The sequence below is a fragment of the Argopecten irradians genome, chromosome 15 (assembly GCF_041381155.1).
Source record: "Argopecten irradians isolate NY chromosome 15, Ai_NY, whole genome shotgun sequence".
Classification (NCBI taxonomy): domain Eukaryota; kingdom Metazoa; phylum Mollusca; class Bivalvia; order Pectinida; family Pectinidae; genus Argopecten; species Argopecten irradians.
Window position 1 is genome coordinate 34,476,114 of NC_091148.1, and position 17,238 is coordinate 34,493,351.

Here is a 17,238-nt window from a genome sequence, read left to right on the forward strand (position 1 = left end):
CTCTTGTTTTATTGAGCAATTGTTTTAACTATTGATTAATTGATTGGGTGATTGATTAACATATAATTAATTGATTGATTGAATGATTTGTCCATACATTCATTTTTTCATTTGTACATTAGTTTTGTTCATTTCTCTATATCTTTTTCCTTTTTTCAATTTTTTATGATATTTAGAAAATGCTTAGTTTTGTAGTTATTATGGAATAAGTCCATAGTGCAAATGAAGTCAATGTTGATATTATATATATTTACAATATATATAATATATATACAATAAATCTCATTTGTTTTACATGTTTGTAAAAGGATAAGCCAATTGAGTTTATTTACCCTGAAAGACACATAGACTCTTCTAAATCAAAGAATAGTCCATTATGAAAGTTCAGGAGTGAATAAGTTAATGGTACATGGTAATATTTGAAGTGGATTAATTTTATCACCGTTTATTTCCTGGTAGGAAACTGAGTATTGTACCAATTTTATGATTTGTCTATATAGTTATATTTCCTGATATTTTTTTTTTTTTTTTTTTTTTTAATTTTTCTAACAAACATACAATTCCAGTTACATTAACAGGAATTGATAAAACTATTAATTTGTTTTCTAATCCTATTTACTTTTGTTTAATCGTCTGTAAACATTTACACCAAGTAAATATTTCTGCAACTATAAAATCTTTTTATTAGTATTATTTTACTTTCTGTGTATAGAAAAAAAATGTCTGTTTGTAGTTATTAATGTTTTAACTTGTTAGTTGGACGATAAAAAAAGCTGTTTTGCACCCTCCATATGGACTTTGAATATTCTTTTAATTAGATAAAAGATAAATTTAAAATTAAAAAAGAACAGATTTTTTTTTCTTTATGTTGAAAATTTGTGATTCCCTTCTTTTAATGTAAAAACACAAAATTTGAAGTCTTTCTCTGGTGGCTTATGGGATATATCCTATAGATTCATACAATTTGATAAATTATAGTCCTATTGGACAGTTGTTAAATTCATTTAGAAATGTCAAAATGGATTTAAATTCCCCCCTAGATGCCCCCTACTGCTCGTAAAATCCCTTCATAAAAACGGAGTGTCCAGTTTACACTATGTGGCATCATAAATGTATTTGTAAGTAATAAAGCTATGGGGAGAGGATATTACATAACGGCCAGTGTGGACACAAGCTTATTTGATTGAGCCCTTGATTATCATCTGTGGGTTTTTATCTAAATAACCCTGGACATGTCAGGCACATCAAAGACTCAGTATATACACTGGGTCAGTCTCATGTCCAGTCTCTTGTCCAGGCCACTTCAATCTGGCCCATACTATTGTCAATACAAACATCAGGGTTTTATATTTTAAACATCCCCCAATCTTGTTTTCCTAAAACACATATTGACTTTGTATTTGGTAGTGGCCTGTGAGTTTGTGTACATAAATTGTAGGGTACATAGGTAATGAACTGACCATAACGTTTGGGTTTTTCTGGCCACAAATTGATTAGCCGAACCAATTAAATGATAACTGGCCGCAACAAAGCTATCTGTATACAAAGAGTTGGTTCTCCCCTCCTGGGGATAGCCAAATGGACCAACCCGGTGTTATGTAATTCTGAATGGGCGGCTAATTTTTCTGACCAGTCCGACAGAGTTGGTCAATCTTGCTTTGTTTACTTTGTGTGTGGACGTCCATGTGTAAACAACACTGTTATTTCACTTGAGTTTTAGTGACCCATAAAAAATGTCCAAAGGTTGCGTGGTCTGTAGTCATAATCATTGACCAACCACCAGGGCTATTTACTCTTGACCAATGGGCAGTTTAGAGTGACCATGTGTTGTCCTTGCTGTAGTAATACTTATCTGACCATAAGTAAAGTGTGGTCACCTTTGTGTAATATTGACCTCACAATTTAGCTTCATATTCTGCTCCTGAAGCTGGGAAAACATACTTTTATCCTTTGTGAAAATGAGTGACTATAACTAAATATAAAGAAGAAAAATAAACTATTATATTGATTGTTTTTGTGACATCATTGGCAATTATTTTCACATTTGGCATCGTGAGAAATATTATTAGACATTTTGATGGTGTAAAGAAGAGATATTTGACCATTGTACGTTAGGGTGCAGCATTAAACCATGGAAGGAACAAACAGTACAGGATTACACGGTAGGTGGTTAATACTTTTCTTTACAAAAATTCAAAGTCAAAAAGTAGATAAATTCTAGAAAATTTAGAAAAAAAAGATAATTAAAGGAAAATCAGTATAATTACAAGACAATTACAGCCTGAAATGGAAAAAAAGTTGCAGTTTATTTTCATTAGTTATTGTTAATTAAAAAAGAAATATGCTATCAGGGTTGTACTTTTTCACTGAAGTGAGTTGATAAAAAATAATTTTAGTTTTTGTTGTTGATTCACATATAAATAAGTTTTATTATTTATTCTGCAAATTATATATTCAGATAATTAGGGGGGGGGGATTTGCTTATAGATATATGATATAATGAATAAGAGAATTTGCATAAAGTTATATTTTAATAAAAAAAAACCTAATTATTAAGGTTAGCTGATTGTGTTTGAAAAAGAAAATGATGGATCCAACATGGTAATGATATCATTGATATTTGCAAGGAAGATTTAAAATGAAGTGTCTTTTGTGTCCTTTAATTGTATCATGTTTTGGTGGTGTTTTTGGTCATGATTAAAAAAAATAAATGTTAAAGGTTTAATTATCAAAAATTGATTCTAAGAAAAACTTATAAATGTAATGTGTTTTCTTTGATTCTAAGAAAAACCTATAAATGTAATGTGTTTTCTAAAATTAGTTTTTTCATTCTAAAATTTCATGAAATACTTATTGTGGGTAGTTGGTGATTAATGGAGATGGTATAATAAGTAGTGTGTGTTGAATGTACGCACTGTTAGTTATTTTTCCACAAGTTTCCATCTGGAAAAAGTAATTTAAAAGTACATTCTGAAAAGAGGACAAATATTTCATTAAACCTAAAACCTTGTGTTTATTTTTGATAATTTGGACACAGATTTGATTGAGTAACATCAAAGTAGTTTTTCTTGACCACTAGACCACATCAACCATTTTGGTATTGACCATTGTCCACTCAGCTCTTCACAATGACCGGTTAAAGAGTTTGTTCGTAAGAGATTTTTTGAATCCCATGTGTAACAACATTGGCGTCTGGCCTTTAAAAAACGTTACCTGTGTCTCTGATTGATTCAATTTACACCTGGTGTAAAAATTATTGTCCACTGTTTGATCGTACTGACCATTGTCCAGTTTGTTTGGACAATTTGGCCGTATTTCAGGCACACCTGTATCATTATTCAGCCATTTTCTATTTTACAGATAATCAACATTTTTGTGGCGATATGTACTTTAGCAGAGTATTTGTATGGGCTTTTGTAAAGAGTAATATGATTATCCACTTTGCAGGAAAATATTATCTGCATACTCAAACGTGTATCGGGTTTTATATTAAAACATGGTTATAACAGACATAACAACTCATGGTTATAACAGAATTTTTCTTTCCTCGTCAAAGGTCCTCAAAGGTCCTATAAGATTATTGCAATATGTGGATAATGTACTATGTTTATAATGAATTAATTTCCTGAGGTTCTTATAACTATAATGTATGTTTGTCAAGCTCAAGGTCAAGCTCAAGGGCAAGCTCAAGGTCAAGCTCAAGGGCAAGCTCAAGGGAGTATGATGATATTGGTCAGTTTTTCACTTTGCAAGAACTACCTAATACTTACAGTTTATAAGCAAGCCAATGTCATATTCATATAAAGGGTCATGATTCTGTTAGTCAAGGTCATACAATTGTCAAGGTCATTATATGTATAAAGTACAATTGCTAATACAATTTCCAAGGTCTTAAACCAAGACTTTATATTTGCCAAGGTCATTTGTTTGCCAATGTCATTTCATATTCTACAGTAATATAATACATGGTCAGAAAATTTAAATATTTCAATTCAAAGGTGTATTGAAGAGGAGAGAAAGAGTTGATTTTTGGCATTTCAGCCGAATGCGTTCCACTCTATCAATTAACAATGAGATCAGAGATCAACAGAAGTATGGAAATCTAACTTTATTATGACTTTGTGATTCCATGTGTTAGGTGGCTTCCTTATTGAGTACATCAGACACTGCTTACCTGGCATTATGTACGGTGTAAAGGAGAGAATGGTTTGTTACACCTTAGCATTATGTACGGTGTAAAGGAGAGAATGGTTTGTTACACCTTAGCATTATGTACGGTGTAAAGGAGAGAATGGTTTGTTACACCTTAGCATTATGTACGGTGTAAAGGAGAGAATGGTTTGTTACACCTTAGCATTATGTACGGTGTAAAGGAGAGAATGGTTTGTTACACCTTAGCATTATGTACGGTGTAAAGGAGAGAATGGTTTGTTACACCTTAGCATTATGTACGGTGTAAAGGAGAGAATGGTTTGTTACACCTTAGCATTATGTACGGTGTAAAGGAGAGAATGGTTTGTTACACCTTAGCATTATGTACGGTGTAAAGGAGAGAATGGTTTGTTACACCTTAGCATTATGTACGGTGTACGGTGTAAAGGAGAGAATGGTTTGTTACACCTTAGCATTATGTACGGTGTAAAGGAGAGAATGGTTTGTTACACCTTAGCATTATGTACGTGTGGTGTTTGTTAAAGGAGATGTACGGTGTAAGAGAGAATGGTTTGTTACACCTTAGCATTATGTACGGTGTAAAGGAGAGAATGGTTTGTTACACCTTAGCATTATGTACGGTGTAAAGGAGAGAATGGTTTGTTACACCTTAGCATTATACGGTACGGTGTAAAGGAGAGAATGGTTTGTTACACCTTAGCATTATGTACGGTGTAAAGGAGAGAATGGTTTGTTACACCTTAGCATTATAATATGGTTTGTTACACCTTAGCATTAACGGTTAAAGGAGAGAATGGTTTGTTACACCTTAGCATTATGTACGGTGTAAAGGAGAGAATGGTTTGTTACACCTTAGCATTATATAAGGTGTAAAGGAGAGAATGGTTTGTTACACCTTAGCATTATGTACGGTGTAAAGGAGAGAATGGTTTGTTACACCTTAGATTATGGTGTAAAGGAGAGAATGGTTTTGTTACACCTTAGCATTATGTACGGTGTAAAGGAGAGAATGGTTTGTTACACCTTAGCATTATATAAGGTGTAAAGGAGAGAATGGTTTGTTACACCTTAGCATTATGTACGGTGTAAAGGAGAGAATGGTTTGTTACACCTTAGCATTATGTACGGTGTAAAGGAGAGAATGGTTTGTTACACCTTAGCATTATGTACGGTGTAAAGGAGAGAATGGTTTGTTACACCTTAGCATTATGTACGGTGTAAAGGAGAGAATGGTTTGTTACACCTTAGCATTATGTACGGTGTAAAGGAGAGAATGGTTTGTTACACCTTAGCATTATGTACGGTGTAAAGGAGAGAATGGTTTGTTACACCTTAGCATTATGTACGGTGTAAAGGAGAGAATGGTTTGTTACACCTTAGCATTATGTACGGTGTAAAGGAGAGAATGGTTTGTTACACCTTAGCATTATGTACGGTGTACGGTGTAAAGGAGAGAATGGTTTGTTACACCTTAGCATTATGTACGGTGTAAAGGAGAGAATGGTTTGTTACACCTTAGCATTATGTACGGTGTAAAGGAGAGAATGGTTTGTTACACCTTAGCATTATGTATGGGTGTAAAGGAGAGAATGGTTTGTTACACCTTAGCATATAGTAAGGTGTAAAGGAGAGAATGGTTTGTTACACCTTAGCATTATGTAGGTGTAAAGGAGAGAGAATGGTTTGTTACACCTTAGCATTATATAAGGTGTAAAGGAGAGAATGGTTTGTTACACTTTAGCATTATGTACGGTGTAAAGGAGAGAATGGTTTGTTACACCTTAGCATTATGTACGGTGTAAAGGAGAGAATGGTTTGTTACACCTTAGCATTATGTACGGTGTAAAGGAGAGAATGGTTTGTTACACCTTAGCATTATGTACGGTGTAAAGGAGAGAATGGTTTGTTACACCTTAGCATTATGTACGGTGTAAAGGAGAGAATGGTTTGTTACACCTTAGCATTATATAAGGTGTAAAGGAGAGAATGGTTTGTTACACCTTAGCATTATGTACGGTGTAAAGGAGAGAATGGTTTGTTACACCTTAGCATTATGTACGGTGTAAAGGAGAGAATGGTTTGTTACACCTTAGCATTATATAAGGTGTAAAGGAGAGAATGGTTTGTTACACCTTAGCATTATGTACGGTGTAAAGGAGAGAATGGTTTGTTACACCTTAGCATTATGTACGGTGTAAAGGAGAGAATGGTTTGTTACACCTTAGCATTATGTACGGTGTAAAGGAGAGAATGGTTTGTTACACCTTAGCATTATGTACGGTGTAAAGGAGAGAATGGTTTGTTACACCTTAGCATTATGTACGGTGTAAAGGAGAGAATGGTTTGTTACACCTTAGCATTATGTACGGTGTAAAGGAGAGAATGGTTTGTTACACCTTAGCATTATGTACGGTGTAAAGGAGAGAATGGTTTGTTACACCTTAGCATTATGTACGGTGTAAAGGAGAGAATGGTTTGTTACACCTTAGCATTATGTACGGTGTAAAGGAGAGAATGGTTTGTTACACCTTAGCATTATGTACGGTGTAAAGGAGAGAATGGTTTGTTACACCTTAGCAATATGTACGATGTAAAGGAGAGAATGGTTTGTTACACCTTAGCATTATGTAATGGTGTAAAGGAGAGAATGGTTTGTTACACCTTAGCATTATATAAGGTGTAAAGGAGAGAATGGTTTGTTACACCTTAGCATTATATAGGTGTAAAGGAGAGAATGGTTTGTTACACCTTAGCATTATGTACGTGTAAAGGAGAGAATGGTTTGTTACACCTTAGCATTATGTACGGTGTAAAGGAGAGAATGGTTTGTTACACCTTAGCATTATGTAGGTGTACGGTGTAAAGGAGAGAATGGTTTGTTACACCTTAGCATTATCTACGGTGTAAAGGAGAGAATGGTTTGTTACACCTTAGCATTATGTACGATGTAAAGGTGAGAATGGTTTGTTACACCTTAGCATTATGTACGGTGTAAAGGAGAGAATGGTTTGTTACACCTTAGCATTATGTACGGTGTAAAGGAGAAAATGGTTTGTTACACCTTCTTTATCAAGACTTGCACTAAGTTTGGAATTGAAAACATGTAGGTACGATAGCACTGTCTTTATTCAGACCTTCACATAACTTAGCCTGATACAATTATTAATGTACAGAAAACCTTAAACTAATCAAATCAATAGAGTTAAGAAATATAAACCTTTAATAAGAATACTCTGTACAGGATGAGAGACTTTCTTTGAGGACTAAAGTTGACCAGCCTTCCATAAGCTGACCCCAACCGTGCTCATTGTCGGTAATTATGATGGATTTCATGTGGTCAGCCTACTGCCCACTGTCAGCCATTGTCCAGTCCACAGGAGCTCCATACAAACTCGTGTGTGACAAGAAAACAGATCAAAAAGTAAAGGGTATTATCTGTGACGGTCAGCAAAATAAAACACTTGAGAATGACCTCCGGACTCCACTCTGGTCAACTGGTCATCTTATCGTAGTGGACCAGCCGGCCAAACGTAGCGTGACACTTGAACCGGTCTAAACACATGTTTGGACCACTGTTTGATTATAACACAAACTTGTGTTCTTAAATGTTTATGTATTTAGTCATAACTAGTTGTCAAGGAAATCCAGTAATTGTTGTCAAGGAAATTGGGCACAAGGAAATCGGGGCACTAGTTGTCAGGGAAATCGGGTACTAGTTGTCAAGGAAATGGGGTACTAGTTGTCAAGGAAATCAGGTACTAGTTGTCAAGGAAATCGGGTACTAATTGTCAAGGAAATTGGGTACTTGTTGTCAAGAAAATCAGGTACTAGTTGTCAAGGAAATCGGGTACTAGTTGTCAAGGAAATTAGGTACTAGTTGTCAAGGAAATCGGACGTTGTCAAGGAAATTGGGTACTAGTTGTCAAGGAAATCAGGTAGAAATTGGGTACTAGTTGTCAAGGAAATTGGGTACAGCAGTTAAAATTACGATGAAGAAACCAAAGGCAACAATAATTTTTTTGGCAAGATAACTTTAAGTAAGGCAATACTCATTTACAAGAAAACAGCTTTTTACAAAGAAACAGTACTGAAATAGTTGTTGTCAAGGGAACAGGTTGAAATAATATTTGTTGGCAAGGAAACAGTTGCAAAGCAGTAATTGTTGGCAAGGAAACAGATGTACAGCAGTAGCTCTTGGCAAGGAAACAGATGTACAGCAGTAGCTCTTGGCAAGGAAATAGGTTACAGCAAAATTGGTTTGCAAGGAAACAGGTTACAGCAATATTTGTTGGCAAGGAAACAGGTTACAGCAATATTTGTTGGCAAGGAAATAACTGTTGGCAAGCAGTCATTGCTGACAAGAACAAATGGATACAGCAGTAGGTTCTGGAAAAGGAAACAGGGTACAGCAAAAGTTAATTGCATAGCAAAGGAAATAAAATGGATGCACTTTTAAGAAGAAAGCGTTACTATATTTAGAAGTACCTTTCTGCATCTTGTTATCAAGTATCAAACCTTGAATTAAGTGGATGTGAAAGTGAACATCCCATACCATCTTGACAGTGTACTTATCTATTTTCAAAAATGTTTAAACCATTATTTTGTTAAATTGTACAGTTAGTATAGCCCCTCCCAACTGTATGATAAACCCAGTATCAGAAACCCACGATATCCACATTCCTGTTTGTGTGTTTGCTACTTAAAAGCTTAAGTACTTGTTTTATATGGTTGTGTTAAAAGGTCATCTTTATATTTAGTGGAGCAAAAACAAGTAGTGACCAGTGTTAAGTGACCGACAATTGTCCACGCTGGGAATGTCAAGATGGGTGGGTGTAATTGGTGTCACCTCATGTCATGATCGTCACGGAAACTCCACCATCCTTTTTTTGTAGCTGGTTCTAAAGAAGAAATTATTACAGATAGTAAAATTCTGTGACTTTGATATTTCCAAGACCTTAAAGATTTTTTTTAAATTGAGATGATCATGCTTATAAGATTACGAAAAATTTCTCGGTGGGGATTGGTCAGCCAAAATTAGCAATGAAACATTTAGTAAGTAGTTACTTAGGGTGCTATAGTGTGTGATGTACAGGGTCATCGCTTATTCTTGTTATCTTCTAAGTAAATTGTGGCTTAATTAAAAACTAATATGAATCCTTCACCTTTATTGAACAGCGACAGAAGGAGTGAGAAATACTCTTGCTATTACATGTATATTAAAGTTTAACAATTAAAATAAGTCATGATTTCTTGAAAGAAATAGCAGTTTAGAAACAAAGGAATAGCAGTTAAGAAACAATTTAGAAATAGCAGTTTAAAAACAAAGAAATAGCAGTTTAAAAACAAAGAAATAGCAGTTTAGAAACAAAGAAATAGCAGTTTAAAAACAAAGAAATAGCAGTTTAGAAACAAAGAAATAGCAGTTTAGAAACAAAGAAATAGCAGTTTAGAAACAAAGAAATAGCAGTTTAGAAACAAAGAAATAGCAGTTTAGAAACAAAGAAATAGCAGTTTAGAAACAATTTAGAAATAGCAGTTTAGAAACAAAGAAATTAGGCAACAGGAAGCCAATATTTTAACTGTATTATCTCATTAATGTTTAAAGGTATCTATGAAATATTTTAATGTTTAAAGGTATTATTTGGTAGAGTGAGGATGTTTACTTATTATCCTTGACTTCAGATCTCTTTTCCTCATTACGTGGACCAGATTTATAAATAAATCTTTTACCTCATCCAATTATCTCTTAGATGATCAGGATCTGTTCTTTCTATCCCCTTATTTACTAGATTCTGTTAATAATATGTGAGGATTCATTTTGAGTTAATCTGCTTTAACAAGTACGATAGGCAACCTTTTCTGTATATAGAAATAAAGCTTATTTGGCATCCACTGTAGAAATAAGTCAATCCTTTCTATAGGAATTAGATGTGATCCTGACAATGAGATACAAACAGGAATAATACTGAAAGTTAAAAGCCTGTTAATTATGTTAATCAAATAATACACAAACATTGTAATAAGAGGTAGTTGATTGAACTATCAGGTATTTTATAACTTTCAAGTTAACTTGTTATTAAATAAGCTCATCATCAATAATATTCTGTACATTATTTTCGCAGCGACTTAATTTGTGTTTCTATACTTAAGGATGTTTCTATGGAGATTTAATTTTGTGATTTAGACGTCTGGAGTTTTACTAATTTAATATCAAATTAAGAATGAACCGATATAGAAATAAGACAGTCATATCTGTGTTTAAAATTATTCAGAATGTGATAAGTATACTTAATAACATTCCTGGATGCACTCTATATCCCTTTTCAATACAATAAACAAAGCTTTCTTTTTGGTTTGTTTTTACAAAATAGATATCATACTATAAATAGAGTAGACAATGAAATTTTGATTATTATTAAGTATTACATATACAAAACCAGATGTTTGCATAAAATTTTAAGTCCACATGCTCTACTCAACTTAATTAAAGAACATTACATTTCTCAAAAACATATTGCCAATAGTAAAGGTGGAGGTGCTCAGCAGAAATGTGAAAATGAATGGAGAAAATGGGAAAAACTTATTGATTTAGCTGACTAGTTAACTATTTGTATGTTTCTTTATTTAATGCGACAATCTATGATAGTCATGTTATGTTATATACATGTAACTATGTATCATGTACTATAACTTTTTTACCATGTACATAAATTAGTTATCCTTCATTGAGCTCCTGGAGTTTATAACACCACATAAATCTTGTTTCGACCTCTAGTCCTCTCTCTCTCTATCTCTCTCTCTCTCTCTATCTCTCTCTCTCTCTCTATCTCCCTCCCTCTTTCTCTCCTTCTCTAATATGTATCATACCCTTTTCCTTAGAGTGCTTGTGTAAGAACTTGCGTGCGAGGGGGTGTATGTAGGCGTGTGTGGCGTATGTGTGTCTGTGTGGATGTGGGAGTGAGGACCATGTTCGTAAAAAGAAGCTGCTACTGCAGATGATGATGAATGATGATGAACAATAATGATGTAGATGAATGAAGCTGATGCATCAGACAATGATGATGGTGTATGAAACTGTGATTGTAAATGATAATGATGGTGATGATGAATATGATGAAGAATGGTAATAACGATGACTATTATGAATGTTGCTGCTGAAGATGATGATGATGATGATGAATGGTGATGGTGATAGTGAAGATGATAATGGTGATGATGAATGGTGATGATGATGATGATGAATGGTGATGAATGGTGATGATGATGAATGGTGATAATGATGATAAATGGTGATGGTGATGATGATTATGATGATGACGATGAATGGTGATGGTGATGATGAATGGTGATGGTGATGATGATGATGATGAATGGTGATGGTGATGATGATGAATGGTGATGGTGATGATGATGAATGGTGATAGTGATGATGATGAATGGTGATGATGATGATGAAGATGATGATGATGATGAATGAAGTTGATGCATCAGATTATGATGATGATGGTGAATGAAACTGATGTGGCAGATGATGAGTGATGATAATCTTTTGTTTTGTATTTGTAAAAATGCTTTGGAAAAATAAAATAATTATAAAAAAAAAAGTATACTTAATAACTTTTAGAACTTTAAAAAATTAATCAACCTCGTTTAACAGTACAGCATTAAAAAATTAACAGCTGTTTTGGAAACGTACTGGGTCTTTGCTAAATTTCTACCTCTGTTCTTGGCTCTTTAGTAAGGTATGCAAGGTTCTACTGTATCCATCGGATAAACCATTTATTCTGTATTTGTATGTTACATAATTATGTATTCTTGTGTGTAGGTATTGATTGTGACGTCATGTGTTTGTGAGCAGAACGTCATACTTTTCAGAGAAAACAATTTGAATTGTTCTCACAAAATACTGATGTCATTATTGATCCCGATCCACAACGGGGGTTTACTCTGAATGCAAAGATAGAATAGGAATTATGGCTAAATTCAATTTAGGCCAAAAAACCTAGATCACGGGGTACAGTTAATTAATATAGTGTAATTTTGTGGAAAAATGAGGTCATCTTCCGGGTTGTATTGTTTATTGCACATATGACAGAAAAACTAAACACTTGTCACGAATTAATGTTATATAAAGTATTTTGGTTTTGTAATCACATGTAATGTTTACATAGCTGTTGTCACCAGCTATTGTCATCAATGTGAACTGAGATCTGAAATAACCAGCTATTGTCTTCAATGTAAACTGAGATCTAAAATCACCAGCTATTGTCTTCAATGTAAACTGAGATCTAAAATCACCAGCTATTGTCATTCAATGTAAACTGAGATCTAAAATCACCAGCTATTGTCATCAATGTAAACTGAGATCTAAAATCACCAGCTATTGTCATCAATGTAAACTGAGATCTAAAATCACCAGCTATAGTCAGCAATGTAAACTGAGATCTAAAATCACCAGCTATTGTCATCAATGTAAACTGATCTAAAATCACCAGCTATTGTCTTCCAATGTAAACTGAGATCTAAAATCACCAGCTATAGTCATCAATGTAACTGAGATCTAAAATCACCAGCTATGTCATCAATGTAAACTGAGATCTAAAATCAACCAGCTATTGTCATCAATGTAAACTGAGATCTAAAATCACCAGCTATAGTCATCAATGTAAACTGAGATCTAAAATCATAAACTGATCTAAAATCACCAGCTTTGTCATCAATGTAAACTGAGATCTAAAATCACCAGCTATTGTCATCAATGTAAACTGAGATCTAAAATCACCAGCTATTGTCATCAATATAAACTGAGATCTAAAATCACCAGCTATTGTCATCAATGTAAACTGAGATCTAAAATCACCAGCTATTGTCATCAATGTAAACTGAGATCTAAAATCACCAGCTATTGTCTTCAATGTAAACTGAGATCTAAAATCACCAGCTATTGTCTCAATGTAAACTGAGATCTAAAATCACCAGCTATTGTCATCAATGTAAACTGAGATCTAAAATCACCAGCTATTGTCTTCAATGTAAACTGAGATCTAAAATCATCAGCTATTGTCTTCAATGTAAACTGAGATCTAAAATCACCAGCTATTGTCATCAATATAAACTGAGATCTAAAATCACCAGCTATTGTCATCAATGTAAACTGAGATCTAAAATCATCAGCTATTGTCTTCAATGTAAACTGAGATCTAAAATCATCAGCTATTGTCTTCAATGTAAACTGAGATCTAAAATCATCAGCTATTGTCTTCAATGTAAACTGAGATCTAAAATCATCAGCTATTGTCTTCAATGTAAACTGAGATCTAAAATCACCAGCTATTGTCTTCAATGTAAACTGAGATCTAAAATCACCAGCTATTGTCATCAATGTAAACTGAGATCTAAAATCACCAGCTATTGTCTTCAATGTAAACTGAGATCTAAAATCACCAGCTATTGTCTTCAATGTAAACTGAGATCTAAAATCATCAGCTATTGTCATCAATGTAAACTGAGATCTAAAATCATCAGCTATTGTCTTCAATGTAAACTGAGATCTAAAATCATCAGCTATTGTCTTCAATGTAAACTGAGATCTAAAATCATCAGCTATTGTCATCAATGTAAACTGAGATCTAAAATCATCAGCTATTGTCATCAATGTAAACTGAGAATATTTAAAATCACCAGCTATTGTCTTCAATGTTAACTGAGATCTAAAATCACCCGCTATTGTCTTCAATGTAAACTGAGATCAAAAAAGGCGTTTGTGTCGAAATAGATTTTACTTGTGATAGCACTTACTAACCTCGCTTCAACATATTGAGTTCAATTTTGTTTTTTATATGGCATGATTCCAATAATGACAAAAATTCATAACAGAAATAAGAATTTAGTTGAGTCACCCCTGAAATTATATAAGGTTTAATCTTTGATTTAGAAGAGCCTACTTTCAGAGGTGAATAAGTTGATTTCACAGCTTGAACAACTGAAGTCGTTTAAGGATATGCTCTCTAAGATGTGAAACATGTGCAGTGGAAGTGTCTGTGTGTTTTGGGAGGCTGCAGTATGAGTGTATTGTGGCCATTTAATTGGTAAATATAGTGCTATCTCACTGGAGCATATGTACAGCCAAAGACAATGCTGATGAATATCAAATTGTGATGAAATTGACCATTGTACCCTGAGTAAGTGGTCCCTAAAGCAGTTTAAACACAGGTGGCCACTAAGGCAGGTTTTTTTAATTTTCAAAGAAGGTAAAAATATAAAGTATCTAAAGCTTAGGTGACATAACAAAATCTCAAATTTTCTTGTAATTTTTTTTTATTAATAAAAACTAAAAACCATTTGTGGACAGTCAAGCACCTTGGATTTCTCATCGAAAGTTTGTTTTACAGAGGGGTAAAATAAAGATACAGGGACATCCAATTTAGTGTTAACAGTCCAATGGAGCAAAAAATCTAAATCAATATGCACATACTAACGATGTGATTGGTCGCTGACTTATAGAAATGTCCACGCGTAAATGTCAACTGGTCAGCGGTGTGAATGATTTGTTTTGTTACCTGAAACTTCCTGTCAGTTAAACTGTCCGGGGTATGCACAGGTCAATTATTTCAGGTGTGCACATGTTAATCTTGTACTTATGTACGTTAACCCATTCACCTATGAAAACGCTTTTAGATTCTTCTAGTTTAAAGTCTGGAATAGCCCATTTTAGAATTATAGGGGTGTTTGAGTTAAACATACTTTATATTTTCCTGTATGTCTTGAAAATACTTTCTCTCTTTTTTTAATCTATGAAATCATTGTGCCATTAACCAATCAGAGAAGGCATTATATAAAGGACAACATTTAATGTTATGAGACAATAACATAATGTTTTTAAGCCAATGAAAATGCTCGTCACAAGCAAGATCGTATTATTAGAACCCCCCACAAAACCCCCCACAAAAAAAAAAAAAGAAAGGTTTTTCTAACTGTTTCTACATGTTCTAATTTATTCATTTTGATAAAATTATTTTCATATATAACATAATTTTTTTCAAATTGGTCAGCATGCTGTGCTGGTGTATATGGTAATTTGAGGTATGTAATATCAATATGCAGTTTAGATGATCATGTTGGCCAGGTATGGCTGTAGGCTAGTCAGTACCGGGATAGATGTTAATTTATCCTAAAAACGTCTCACTTAGAATGTGTATTGGCTTCAATTTTATGTGTACACATTTCTTGGAAGACAGTTCCACCAAAAATTCAAGTCAAAAACCTCTGGTGCGTTTGTGAGTTGAGATATATAGGGTACTAGGAGAGGAAGTTTCACACACAATGGAGGGTATGTATTACATCAGATAGGACATCATAATTATTTAATAATACAGAATCTTACACAAGTGACTATTTAATATGAAATTTATTTAACAAGTTCAATAATTTGATATGCCGCACGCCTATAAGCGAATGGCATATCAAACTATATAAACAAATCTTTTTTGAACAAGTTTCATAAATTCCATGTTATTTAGTAACAAATGTAAGATTCTATTTATCACATTACTATTATTATTCTATTATTATTATTACTATTCTGTTGATTTCCTCCAAAAATGTGAAGATTTCATACACAGAATAGATTACATAAACAATTAAATCATAACATGCATGCTAAATTCGTGCAAATAGTGAAAGAATATATGTTACTTGTAAACAGTTATATTTATGATTTACATTTATATATAAGCAATACACTTCATTGGGATATTGTATAAGGTTTACAAGTTGAAATTCACTGTGTTATAAAGCTATTTAAAGCTGATGGTCTTTAGTGTTGTCTTTATAGACTGTAAAAGGATTTCAAGAAAACCTCGTTCAACTGTTTTGATTGATATTAATTTATTATAATTATCAAGATTTGAACCTTAGTTAATTATCAGGGTGATTGGGTGGTGTAGTGGTTAAGCCACTCGCCTTTCACCTAGCCGGCCGGGGTTCGATCCCCGGCACAGATGTGAAAAAGTTAGGGGTCACCTGCCCAATCATGTGGGTTTTCTCCAGGCACTCCGGTTTCCTCCCACACTAAGATCCCTCATGCTCTTACATCCGGGAACATCGAAAGTGATTTGCATAAGTTGTATAACTTGTTTCTTAATCGATGTTAAATAAATAAAGTTTATATTATAATTAATTATAATGAGTGGAGAGTCCATGATTTTAAGTTATTCACCTCTGATTTATAATGGACTGGTCTAGTCTTTGATTTAGAAGAGTCTACATGTGTTTTTCAAGGGTGAATGAATTAATTTTTTCTAGGAAGTGGTCAATCATCGGGTGTCCATTACAACTTTAGCCCGAGGCCATCTTACCTATACATGTGGTCAAGGTATTGGTGTGTGGGTAAGGTAATAGACCATTCCTGTGGTCTGGCAAAGATTCCAGAAAAAACTGTGAAAAATAGTCAACAACAATAATGTCCAGATATTTAGTGTTAATTAAAATGTAGATTGGTTTTGATTGTCTATAGTGCACGGCCTCGTGATGAAGTCATGTTGGCATTGGCGCGGATGTTGATTCAGTCGTGAGTGAAACAGGAAGTCATAATCAACTGTCCTCGGTCTTAACTGTTATTTCTTTATTTATACCTTTAATATGTTTAAGGCAGCATTTTGTTCTTTTATTCCACTCTAAGATGTTTTAATTCCAAAAATGTAGTCTTTTTTTTATTTCCCCAAAATAGGGTATTAAGGATATTATTAAGCTCTTCTTTTTCGTTCAGAGATTTGTTAAAACCAATAATTGTATTTTTTCCCTTAAGTGAGTCTTGGGAATGGATCAAGATTGGGTGAAAAAAAAACCATAATATTTAGCTGTCTTCTTTAAACTTTTCAGAAATTTTTAAACTGCAAAGATCATTATCATTAGGAATCTCTGGAAGAATTTTCGTTATCATTAACCATCCGGGTGAATTTCCAGGTGACTCTGCGGATGGATTTTTGAAAGTACAGTAAAAAGCGAGACGAAGCTGTGTCATGTTAGTGTTGATTGATGTCCGTAGTAGGAAGTCACGTCGGGTTT

At 33.7% G+C, this 17,238-nt stretch overlaps 1 protein-coding gene across 2 annotated transcripts in view; it reads left to right on the plus strand.

Annotated features, from left to right (window-relative positions):
• Positions 1–17,238, plus strand: part of LOC138308506 (protein hunchback-like) — a 102,818-nt gene that overhangs the window by 7,854 nt on the left and 77,726 nt on the right. Inside the window, exon 1 of one of the 2 annotated variants that reach the window (XM_069249513.1) lies at positions 1,706–2,162. The exons of the other annotated variant lie outside the window; for it this stretch is intronic. Coding sequence (XP_069105614.1) covers positions 2,132–2,162 — 31 coding nt within the window. The 5' untranslated portion in view covers positions 1,706–2,131. Of the gene's footprint in view, positions 1–1,705; positions 2,163–17,238 lie in introns of those variants that run through there. 2 annotated transcript variants of the gene reach the window in all.